The following is a 13,394-nucleotide window of genomic DNA, read 5'->3' on the forward strand; positions in this document are numbered from 1 at the left end:
AATTTCACACACATCTGATTGGCATTTTCAAAAATTACGATAAAGTCGAGTACTGTCAAATTGCATTTAATTCAAAGTTATTTTAGCATATTAGTATGATCACATCTAAAATGCACAGAAATTAACTTTTTTTTGTTTGTTGACAATTTCATTTTTACTCTCAAAAGCCCTGCTCACACAAAAGTTTTACTTAAGTATAAAGCTGTGAATATATAATCGAGATGATGTCTTAAACCGGTGTCTTAAACACCAAGACAAAAAAATTATTTTGATTTGCACACCAATAATTAAATTTTTAAATGTTGCCTTTTTATTTATTAAAGCATACTCTTCATCAGCTGGTGAAAATTGTGATTAAACATGGATTGAGTGAGAGGTGTACGTTTCAGCTAATATGAACATTTCAATAAAGGAAATTGTGTCAATTTGAACAAAGAATGGTACTATGCCATTTAATGTAATATCTTTGGTTCCTATAGTATGCATTTATGCATCAATAACAAATATACAGAGCAGCGTACAGCCCTCACGAGCATGATTATGCACAGCTTCTCACAGACCCCGGACCCATAACTCTGAGACTGCCAGCACTTGTAAATTATAGGTGCTGCTTTGTGTACCATCCATGACTGCTTTTGGTGAACAGTCACACCCATCCCTGGAATTCCTGGAAGAAAACATTACGGGTTTGGCTGTGCTGAAGAGCCGACTGTAATTATGTGGCCTTTAATTGTCCTCTGTTAACACCGTCATATGGGGATGAGCTTTGACCAGAGATTCAGATGAGTCTTTGGTTTGCGGATTTGAAGCTGTGCAGTTGGCACACTTTGTTATAATGGCTTTTTCCACTATTTTGCTTTAGTGATTTGAGTAGTTTTATGGAAAACAAGTTAAATATGTCTTATAAGCTTTAGTGTTATTTAAATGAATTCCCATTTGTCTAAACATAGAGGTGGTGTGTGGTTAGGGTAGTTCAGAACTGCCTACTAGAGAAGCGGTGATCATTTCAACTGATTCCAGTTTTAATTAAAAGGGCAGTATTATGTATTTTCAAGGCCCATTGTAACTTTTGTAGCATAATCAAGTAACCGATACTTTCAGTTGTTATACTGTATATGTCAAACATAACTTAAAAGAACTTTGACTTAACACCTTGAAATTGGACCTCTATTACTTCAAGAAGCTCCTTTTCTTTACGACACTCCACCTTTAGCACGTCATCACAAGGTTTCTCCATTAAGACTTCAACAACGATCTTAGGAGCATCACACTGATAAGTAGTTTGTGTGATTAGCTCAGCAGATGTGCAGTTCCACCAGGTGTTTCCTCATTGCTGCTGCCCCTAGTGTGAAGGAGCAGAGTGGAAAGGGCGGTGCTTGGTGAGACCAAGCTTTTATACACCCAAAATAATTGCCATGGCGATTGAATGATTTCTCAAACATACACAAGAGAATGAAATCAACACTCCAGGTATGTTTTTGATGAGGGAATAATATTATAGCATCATATAAGCTTTCAGGGAAACCTTTTAAACATTTCATTCTCATTTTTACATTTATTTTAAGCTCCTCACTGATATTGTATCAACTTTTAGTCTTTACTTCTCAATGGGGTATATGCCACGGACTTCCGTTTTAGCACTTCCGCATTTTTTTGCCACATAGAATGGTTCCGGTGCGCAGGTGACAGTATGTTAACAATGGCTCCTCAGTCGCTGCAGGACTATTAATGATGCCTATAGAATTATTCAGATGTCCTGAAACGCTCCAACAACAACAAAGGATTTAAGCTGGATGTGTCAAAACTTCACAATAACTTCGAAGGTAAGTTGATAAATCGTTTGTATTCACCATAATGCCTCATATGTCTGACGTAGCTAACAGGGACAAGCTTACAAATGTGCTATGTAAATGTTAAGTATTTTGATTATCTGTGCAGTGTGCAATCTACATATCTATGCTTTATATATATAGGTATAAATATATCATATATAGACTAAGCACTGGATGGTTCCGGCTAATTACTGGACACAATGGCACACCACAAAACTCGATTGTTGTACCAGTAGCTCGCAGATGTTTTAAGTTTTGCGTCCTGTTCATGGTACAGATCTTGCAGCTTTGGCTATAAACAATAGGAGCAAGCAGGACCCGGAACCAATCTATGTGGCATAAATTCAAACGGAAATACGTCACCACCTCTTGTGGCATATACCCCATTACTGCTTCTTCACAGAAACGTTAGTGTAACTTCTTAGTTCTTAGCTATGTTTGCTGACCCGTAAAACATTGGTTCAGTACTAAAGGCCAAGTTTCCAACCAACTTGTCACAAATCGGCCCAGTCAAGCTAAAAATCTGTGTCTTACTTTTTACTTACGAATGAACTACTCTTACAAGGAAAATGTACATGTTTATTAATTTGTCAACATGATAATCTTGTATTGGATTGGAAGGGAGTTGTATTTCTTCTCTTCCTCCATAGACATTTCACCCCTCAAGCATGCACGGCTTTTGTTCTAAATTATTTGACCAACAATTTCCCCTTATTGATATTTTTGGCAAAAAAATTGTGCCCACACAATGAATGAAATGAAAATACCCTGACATGGCACATAGTTTTTGTGACCTTGTGATTTCACTACATTGCATCTTTGATCATATCATCAAAAAGACTGACTTTGGCCACCTTTTTATCGTCTCAGGATTAGTCCCTAAGCAGCTTTAAATTTTGATTGAATGCCAAACAGATCAGCAAAGAGTCAATTTTACAACTTTACAAAAAAATAAGTGTCAAATTTCACAAACTGTGACTTTAAAGCATCTGCATTATCTATGTGATATTCCAATCCTTATTTGTGAAGTCCAAGTTATAGATTTTGAAATGAAAATTTGTCTAGATTTTTTAAAAAGTGACAAAATTGCCCTATACCTCAATTAAAATATTTGTGGAATCCACAAATAATGCCTAGAAAGTTATAAAAGGCAGAAAAATGTCTAAAAGTTTAGGTTTGGAAAAGAATGGCTTTTTAGTATGGGAAAAATATGTTTGAACATCAGAAGATGCTTAGTTTAAAGTACCAAACATTCAAGCCTTGAATTCTGGTCTAGCCTGCATGTTTTCAGGCTGCCATTAAGATACTTTGCCTCATTCATCTTTTTCATCAAATTCCTGGGATACTTCTGTCCTCCCTCACAGCAAATATGCAGGGGAAAGGAATGTTGACAATGCAGATATACGGTCTATGTGGATGGTAGTGGTCAACATAGTAAGAAATCAAAGATGCGCACTTCACAGATTTTAAAATATTTGACCAGCTTTGTTTTGATGGACAGTTTTTCCTGTATCAACACACATTTACTTCCACTCATCAATAAAGTTAAGTTTTCGAGTTTGTAAGTATAATAATTTTGGGACATTTGACTAATTTATATAAAAAAAACAAATACATAAATGTTGGTTTTAAAGTCTTGGAACGCTTTATTTTATATTGCTTTGTTGACATGTTCAAAACTGATTTTTGCTTAAGTGCAAACATGGAGAAGTTAAGCACATTTACAATGCATGTTGTTGAAGATGCATCCCTCTTAAATATATTGTACACTTATTAGAGTTGGTGGATAAAATTTAGGTACTTCTTGCAATGTCATCACCATCTATTTTTCTTCTTTTCCACACTTAATGTTTACCTTCCTCACCTGCTTTTGTTGAGCAAAACATTCAATGCTCTCTATACAAAGTTAATTGCTACTTCCAAGGGATTATATATGCTTATTAGCTAAATTAATCAGAAAACAGACCAAGTCTGCTACAGTGTCAGCCACTTCGAGCATCTTGCATGCCGAGGTGAGTGAATCTTTACCATAATGTTGCATGTTATTTCAAACACATTAAAAGGTCCTTAATATAACATTTATTTAGAAGTTGCCTAAATGCCACATTAATGCAACCTATCTTTGGTTCGTGGCAACTCTTTTTCTTAAAATTAGAGCAAACTAAAAAATGATGCTTGGCTAAAATAAAGTGCAAGGCTAAAAATGATTCTAAAACAATTGTGGCTGGTGTTTTCTTTGACACTTTTTATCCTTCCTGCCATTTGTGTTTCCATCTTACATTTAATGTTTAATAGAAGAAAAAAAATGGACAAAGTAAAACAAATATGGGGAGAGAAAATAAAAGCAATTTCATGGTTTAAAATAAAACCATGAAATTGCTTTTGCCAATAGTGGGTGTGGTGCGCTGTCAATTATTTTTTAAGTATCTCAGGATTTCTAGTACACCCCTATAGACTGTGCTGGAAGTACTGGAATCACTTTTTATGAAAAACCACTATTGGATATGACTAAAGGAAGTGACAGTCACATTGTTCCATTGTTTTCTTTGTTTTTACTTTTTTTCCTCATTTTCTTTTTGTTATGTTGACGCCAGATCAGTTGTGATATCCGTTTTCATCTTATGTCAACACAAAGCTGCAGGTATCAAGAAACAGCTAATGTGATAGCTTTCTGGGTAAACCCCATCCTGCTATTGTGTGGCTCCTCTAAAGCCTCTGGTGGGGAGTGGGGGGGCTGTAGCATTTGATTAGCCTTGTCTTTTCAAGTCAGCCAACAGAGAGATGCCAGAGATTCCTTCAGTCTGTAATTGTGCTATAGAGTCGGCTCAGCTCAGATGCTTGTTCCCAGCAACTTCCTTAAGACTCACCAAAGACTCTGTTTGGACTAGCTTGAACAAAATAGTTTTTTGTTTTTCAGATTCTGTGACTCATAAAAATACCACAATCATTGTTTTGTGAATAATACTGGCTACCGTGTCAAGGTTACCTGAGAGAATTACAGTAAGTGGAGAAAAGTTGTTGTGGGGATGTATGAGTTAAGTTTGCTTAGTTGTTGCTTAGGTTTTTTTTAACCTTAGTTTGCTTAGTTTTTTTTTTCATTTATTCTCGTCTTTCAACCTTCACTTTTAGATTACTGATGAAAAACACAATTATTTGTGTTGCTGTGCCTTCTGGTGCAAGGTCATTATCAAAACAACTTGAACAAAAAGGTATATAAATTACAAAACAACAAGGTTGATATTTGTCTCTTTAGAAGCTGGCCTTCTAGCACATTAATTTTGAGTAGAAAACACAGCTGGGTGCAAACCTTCCTGTGAAGCTAAATTAGGCATACATTTAAACTAAATGTATGCCTAATTTGTTATATGCACGGGAAAAAATAAGGTTTTTGTCTGTAGAGTACACCACTACATCACTGTGCTTTGGCTCTTTCTTCTGTTGTGCTGCTCACTTCTTATGATGAAAAAGATTTGCATACCATGTCAGCTTGCAGGGTGAATAACAAAATGTGCAACTTAAATATGTAATTTTGTGGTTGTAAAAGAGATGTAACCCTGATGTCGCAGTTTCAACTGGTTTGTTCACAACTGCAAATGAAAAGTAGACACAGTTTAGATTATGATGAACACAATCTGTTGTTGAACTGAGTGTCCAACTGTGTTTAAAATAAAAAAATAAAAAAGGCTGGCAATGAAGTTAATAGATTTAGTAGAAGGTATGGCCAGTCGCAGCTGTGTACGGCGCATTGACCAACTTAGACTCTTTAATGGATGATATGAAAAGAAACAGACAGGACAGCTAATCAGATTTTGTATTGGTCAATTTTTTAATCATGTCTGTCTAAAATTAGGCAAATAAAATCAAAAGTAAATTGGGAGTGTTTAATGTAGTGTTCACAACATTCTAAAGACCCCTCTGTAAGTTTTAATGAAAGCCCTTTCCTCTTGTGGGAGTTTTAAGCTAAGACCTAGCGCTGCAGTAGCACCACTTTTTCTGCACCAAACCTGCTTATAGTACTACCAGTTCAAGGTTTGAACCAGCTTGGTGTAAAAAAAAAAAAAACCCAAAGTGAGCTACAGACGCATCAGTCAGTAACATTTGTGAGAATAAGATCTAGAAGTAGCTCAGTTTTTTTATAGCTGCATTTTATGCCTCTGGCTTCAAATAAATAACTCCTTGTGATTAAACTAATAAGACACTTGAGAAGTCATTTATATGAATAATAACAACACTATACGGCAGATTTGTTTTTCACTTGCAACAATCCAAATGCTTTGCAAGTTTTCAGAAACTATAAAGAAAAACTTGATTAAGTGATTAGCAAACTGCCTTGGAAACATTGCCAAAGTTTCCCAATGAGATCACATTACCAAAAATGATTCTGGGAAGCACTTTGTAATTTTGGCACAATGTCTGTTTATGTTAAGAAATATAGCAATTTGGATTGTTCACGGATGTTGGAGATCCAAACACAAACACTTTCCTGATTGATGCCTGCTTATTTTCTGTTGTCTGTATTGCTGAAAGCACTTTGTGTGGAGTCTGCTTTGTCAGACTTGGCTGGATGGCGGTTTGTGTCTTGCTTTTCCCCTGATGAAATGGCCAGTTTGTTGCGATGTCTGTTTTCCTATAGGTATGCGTCGTAAACAGGACAGTTGAGGTCAGTCGTGTTATGTTGCTAATGAATCCAGACTCATGTGCTCATTTGAATTGGCCTGCAGACACCACTCACACAAACAAACACACTTCTGGTAGACTTTTTCTTGAATGACTGAGTCTGTGAGCGACAGTCCACACAGACTCACAGTCTGGCCAAAACAGATCATGCTTTGTGTAAGGCTATGAACACAGTTGAGTTTTCAGTATATTATCAAGTTTCTTTTCTGTACTGGAGCACTTTATTTCCCAATACAGCTTGAGAACTGGGGGACACTGGGATGACATTGAAGTATAAAAAGTTGAGTAAAAGGTGTTGTAGATTCTGGAAACCTCAGTTATTTTTAGCTTGTTATGGTGCTATGCTCTAGTCTATTTGTTTTTGTTAGTAATTGGATATCTTTATTGCTTTAAAATTCAAACTTTTCTAGTTATAGCTTTACTTACAGCTGTCTATAACCAGAGGTATCCTGATTGTAGGCAAAGTTGTGAATGAAAGACTAAGTAAGAAGTAATGCACAAGTAAGTCCTCAGTAAACCAAAAAAGATTTTTTTTCGATCATTATAGGACCAAAGCCTAAACATTTTAGGTTTTATATACAATAATGTACATTTGTTAATAATCTGAGGAACAAGTTTTCCTTAGTCTAAAGAAAGTAGCAACACTTTTATTTTTACTTATCCTCACATAAAAAGGATGAATATCCCTAACCAAGGTTTAAAGTTATGTACATTTTGCACTATAGACAACAGTCAATGTAGTATAAAGACTCTGAAACTTAGTGCAAATTATTACTGACACAAAGACATAAACTAAGAAAGCTTTAAAGGCCCACTCACATCTTGTGTTATGGCATTTGATCTAGTCAAAAATAATACTGAGCCAAATTGTCAGAAATTGTGGTCTAATTTAGCCTAGAAGATATTCTGTACTTCCTCTTTGGAGGCCTCAGAGCAATTTTTTTCTTCATAAAATCATGAAGGGAACCTCTTTAATCAGCTTCTTTTTTTCGTAAATATACACATTTAAAATTCTACTTAACAGTAGTTTAGTTTTCAGAAAAACACAAATCAGGAAAATGTCCCATTCCTAATCTCCAATTTGCCAATGATTTTAGAGTAAACTTACATTACAATTATTACGGTATTATGTTTTCTTTTTTACCTGGGAAAATAACCAAAACATAAGCATTGTTGACTTGACCAGAAAATTTCTTACAAATGAGAAGTCGGTGTGTAACTTTCTGTTATTCAAACCACTGGACTGGAGGTTAGTTTGGCTTGAATGAAGGAAAATAAAACACCCCATCAATGTTTTTGAATCAACTGTGCTCTCATCTGTCTAGACATCTGCTCTCGTCTGTTTTTGTGTATTCTACACTACCAAAGCCTGGATTGTCATAATAGGAATGTTGTTCCTGCGTGGGGCATGCTTTATCACACCCAGGGACAAGTGCTGAAAAACGTGGATTAGGAAACGGGCAGGTTTTACATTCTGAACTTTTACAGGCAGGTCAAACGTCAGTTTTGATGAATAAACCAGCAGGATATTTACTGTAAACTACCACTGTGAAGATCTTTTTTATTTTCTTTTATGTGTTTCACATTTTTTGAGCCAAGTGTCGACTGGAAAAGATCTGTTTTGATGCAAAAGCCCAGACATTTTCCTGCCACTTGGCTGTTGACTGGTTGTATTTTTCCAGCCAGTTCGTCTTGTTGTTGTTTTAATGCAATGCATTTATCTCTTAGCTCACAACTGGGATCACACCCTGAGAGTTTGATGTTAAACGAATGGATAGGAGAGACTTTTTATTGATGCAACTTTTAAATAACCATTACTATAGCAGAGCATTAGTGTCTGAAACTTTAGCACACTGCTATAACTACATGCAAATATGGTATATTTATGATGGTAGCTTGCCCTGTGTGTTAACCTCAAGACAAGGGTTAACTAGGCTCAATAAGCCACTATTATGCTTTAAGAACTGATCGCCTAAAACATTGCTTTGTCATCAGTTTCTAAGCGCAGGTATGACTCAACTTACTCTTGCTGAAGATGTTTACATATGGAGCAGTTTACTTAGGCCCTAGGTTAATTTGATCTAGATTGCAGGGTAACCCAGGTTTATTGCATCAATAAAATAACGTGCTCAGTCAGTGTTATAACTTTGCAAGTTTTACATCTGAATAAAGTCTTATTTTTCCCAAATACTGGCCTATTACTGCTCTTATTAATTTGCACTATTACTGTTTCCTTTTAAGTGAACATTAGTTAAACAAATCCTGCACCATGAGGTATCAATTAAATTATATTGAAACTATAACATTATTTAACCATCAGTAGGTGATCATTGTCATTTTAGTTTTTGATCCAAAAATGTTGAACAATAAAAGGTTCTTGAGGTTAAAAATGTGGTGAACATGATTTGAATATTGTGCATTTATGTGACACGTGTGCTTTATACGTCTAAATTTTTTAGGGTCCCGGTTAACAAAGGTCATAGAAACAAAGACCAAATAATAGGATTAGAAGGTTATTATTAAACTGCCACATTACACACATTCCTTGTGGATTAGCACTGATAGTAGTCATACCCTCAAATTAACAAACGTTTTCAACAGAATGTGAAGCACAGTCTGTTCCTTTGCAAATTAAATAACCTAAGTTGAACATATGTTTTGGCCTATGTGATGCATCTTCTACTTTTATTCATTAAAATATAGCACTTTCACACCTAATTCTGAGTATTTTATTTTATTAAGCTGGGGATTTTTTCGAAGGTTAGTGGAAGTGCTTACCTCACCAGAATGGAGTCCAGTAGACCAAGCTTCATAAACACAGGGACAATCTGCTGTGTCTGGTAACTTTCCACAGTTCATGCTGTGGGCATCTATTTTAAAACCCGATTTTTAGTACTAGTTTTATGTATTTATATTTTTATTTTTGTTGAGGTAAAGTGGAAGTTGCACAACAGGTGAACAGAAGAGGGAAAGAAATGATTCACAGCAACCATGAGTATCAATTTGAAACAGAAATAAAAGTCAGACAAATCACATCCACTGAAAAGAAAACATTGTCATGAATTGTAACGTTGGTTTCCTACACCACCTAAAGAAGTCAAGAAAAGTATTGAATTATTTTTTTATCATGTTCTCAGTCTGGATAAAATGTAAAAAAAAAAAGTATCATTTAATATTCAAAAATAACTGAGTTACCAGAGATTATAACTTCTTGTTCCAAAATGTAAAAATTGTCCACTGTACTGCATTCGCTCAAATCAGATTTATATACTCAATCTGTGGTTAAAAAAACCCACTAAAGCTATTTTTTTTAAAACATTTTTTGCAAATAAACGCTTCAAATAATCTGGTGCATACTTTAGCCTGATTGGACAAATCTAAGGGATGTAGATTTTCAACAGACTTGAACTAACCCAGATGCCTTAAAATCTTTGAAATATTTATTTACCATACTGCAGAATTGGAATCCAACTACATTTGTTTTTTTGTTTTTTTTTGATAAGTTTGAATTCAATGTTATGTTATTAAAAATATATTGGAGAATTTGAAAATCTGAGTCTGCAATAAAATTTGGATCATAAAACTACTTGTGCTAAAATGGTACAGAAAGAGAGCATTTAAAATAATAGTCTCATGTGTGCATTGATAGACTTATATCCCAAAAGATTGCGATGAATCTTTATTTTTTTCATCACAGTAAATGCAGTAAAATTTTGTGATGAAATACAAAGTTTTCAGATCAGAGCCCCCTTAAGATCCAAGCTCCATCTTCTCCATTTCACACATCCTTGGCCTTTTATTTTGGGGCTACCTCAGAAAGTCCAACCCACGTCCCATTGGACTGATCTGGGTGTTCAAACCCTCCCATACAGCTGTTACAGCGTCATGCCCAGAAAATTTAAAGACTGCAGTACTTGTCGAAAGTGCATGGCAGTGTAGCAAGGAGGATAAAAGCTGGAACTCATTATTTTTAAGGCGTCTGGTGGAAGGCTGTTTGTACACTGCTGCGTACTCCGTGACCCATCCACGTCTCTCTGACCTTCACCATCAGTCAGGGTTGTATTTAGGAGGACAACAGACTGGCTGCTCAGGCCTGCACCAAACTTCACTCAGGGATTCAGCATAACTCTCTCTGTGGGGCCGAGGCTTTGCTTTGTAATAAATGACACCTTTCTGCCAGCCATTGCCTCATCAGAAGAGGTCAGAGGATGAGATGGAGTCCGGGGTTGGAAAGTGGGGGGCAGGGGGGTTGTTTCAGGGAAAGAACACTCTGTGCCAGAAAATGCAGCACTGGCTTCCTCCTGCTGAGCACAAACAGCCCCTGAATGGTTGGTGAGACCATGCAGTCTGGAGGTTCTGATTGGTTTCAGAGTCAGTCAGGAGGAGGGGCTGAGGGTCATCCCCTCACAAAGAAAGACAGTATTTCTAAATATAAGTCATAGCAAAATCTATACCAAATAGAAGTATTTTAATACTTCCATTTGGTTCTCAACTGCTTCTAAAAACGGCCTAAGCACTTAAAAAAAAAAAACTCCACTAATGAATAAATTGAGATGTTTTTGGTGTCTAGAAAATGAGCCGTTTCATAAATCTCCCGATTGTCGAGTAACAGTCGACAGGCAACACCAGCTATGTCACCTAGCAACCCAAGCAAAGTTCCAGCATTGTTTGGTCAGTTAGTTGTACAGATGTGTGCTCTGTACAATGGCTGCTGGAAAAAGACTTTGTTGTTGTTACCATTCAGAAACCACTTGCTGCATTCTTGTTGGTTGTGCAGGGCGCTATCCTTCTGCTTTTCAAAGATGCATGGTTGTATAATTGCATATCTGTTTGCTGCCATTTTCACGTGTGATGGTAAACTTTGAGTTGGGGGGTGGCCAGTAAAAGCTTATTTGGATTGAAAGTGACATGAGGCCCTAAAACAGCTCCTTTGTAAGGAGCTCATGTTAGGCAGAACAGAGCAGACTGAAATCTCATTATCTCAGAATGAGTTTGTGCTCAAAATGTAATGAACTTGTTTTGTATGACCAATACACTTATCCTCACATGTTCAAGGAAGCATAATAGGTCACCTTTAAAGTGAACTTTTGCTCTAAACTACAGTTTTACACTAAAATGATAATCTAGAGAATTATAAGTAATTGTTGGGGCACAGTGGTGTAAACTCTTTTTCTGCTTAGGAAAGTTTTTTTTTTTTTATGACTGTAGCTTGTTGCAAATAAAACTGGCCCAATTGATCTTCATTCATTAACCAACAAAATCCTTGATTTTCCATATTGCATTTTATGTTTGGATATAACCGACATCATGTTTAACTAACCCAACTCCTTCATTTGTTTTAAATAAGTCATAGTGAGTAAAACGACACACGTTAGCAGGAGGCAGCAGCGTGCGTCATATCTCTCGTTTGTAGACTTTATTTTGTTTGAAAGACTTGATGGAGGCAGGAAGTTGTAACCACCGTTCTATCATGCAACAGCATCCTTTAAGCATCAGTTCCTACAAACTTCCCTTTGTTTAGTTTGTGTTTAAACACAGCTTGTGGCTGACCTAAAAAAAATGACAATAAAAAACGACGGCTTATTAGTTCTTCCAGTTTTTTCCACTCTATGATACGCTTCTTCCTTGCTTTATAGCTCACAGAACTGACAGGCTAACAAACAGGAAAAACTTCATGCTGTAATTCACTTTAATTAGCTGTTAGCTTGTCTCTATGGCAGACAATCATAGCTGACCTGGGAGGAGTTTGAGCAGGACAGTTTATGTTTCAGCTTTTATGTTGAACCTCTCAACTGACTGGTATTAGAATTGAGTAGACCCCTCATTTATGTGTTAATATTTAAAGGGCAGTTTTAGATTTTGTTTTCCTGTAAGTCCTTCATGCTTTATTTAAACATGGTGAGTATTTACATCTGCCAATGCTTCATTTTGTGTGCCTTAATTAGTTCACCTGCCATCAATTATAATGTCCCTTTGATTTTAATTTTTTTTTCAAAGGGACATGTTCATGCAGAGAAGGTTTTTCTTAATAATTAAAAATTCCTCCCTCTTTCTGTACTTTTTTTTACTTCAGAGTGTCCTGAAAAGTGTGGAAGGCGAGTGTGCACAGCTGACGGCGAGTGCTGCCATCCTCAGTGTCTGGGCAGCTGCTCGCTTCCGGGCGACGACACTGCATGCGCCGCATGTGTGCATTACTACCACAACGGCAGATGTGTGGCTGACTGCCCTCCAGGCACATACAGGTTTGAGGGATGGCGTTGCATCAGTGCTGATTTTTGCTCTAAAGTGCACCTTCCAGACTTCGACATCTTCGTCATCCACGGGGGAGAATGTATGCCTGACTGTCCGTCTGGGTACACGCGATCCACACCTGACAGGTAAACTCAAGTTAAACCCAAAGTATAGTCTTTCACAATTTGTCACGTTGTAGCCACAAACTTCTATTTTTTTTTGTGGATTTTAAGTATATGCAGTACAGAACACAATTGTATCGTAAATAAATGAAAAGAGTAAAATCTTTCTTACAGTTTTAGTCACTCTGTTACGTAATACTTTGTAACAAAAAATATATTTTGTTGCGATTTCAGCTACAAGGTTTCCTCTTTACCAACTTTATGAATCTAGTAGCTAATTTATTTTTACCCATTCTTCATAATCTAACTGTAACTAAATATTTTTGAAAGACACACTACGGGCTATAATTTCCCCTGAAAAGGGTTTTTCTTCCCGTTAGTTTCCTAAGTTTCCAGTGTTTGTGACCTTCAGTGAAGTCGGAACAAAAAAAAATCTTTAATGAGCAAAAATAATGAGAGCTTTGGAGACTGAGAAGTGTATAGTGATGGTGTACATTTACCACCTTTCCCTTTTTACCTGCCTGTGTGCCCT

General features: G+C 36.4%; 1 protein-coding gene across 1 annotated transcript in view; it reads left to right on the forward strand.

Annotated features, from left to right (window-relative positions):
* Positions 1-13,394, forward strand: part of LOC103462605 (insulin-like growth factor 1 receptor) — a 48,010-nt gene that overhangs the window by 16,431 nt on the left and 18,185 nt on the right. Inside the window, exon 3 of the mRNA XM_008405498.2 lies at positions 12,583-12,886. Within this exon, the coding sequence (XP_008403720.2) occupies positions 12,583-12,886 (304 nt within the window). The remainder of the gene's footprint in view (positions 1-12,582; positions 12,887-13,394) is intronic.

Source organism: Poecilia reticulata, chromosome 3, assembly GCF_904066995.2.
Source record: "Poecilia reticulata chromosome 3, P_reticulata-male-v2, whole genome shotgun sequence".
Taxonomy (NCBI): domain Eukaryota; kingdom Metazoa; phylum Chordata; class Actinopteri; order Cyprinodontiformes; family Poeciliidae; genus Poecilia; species Poecilia reticulata.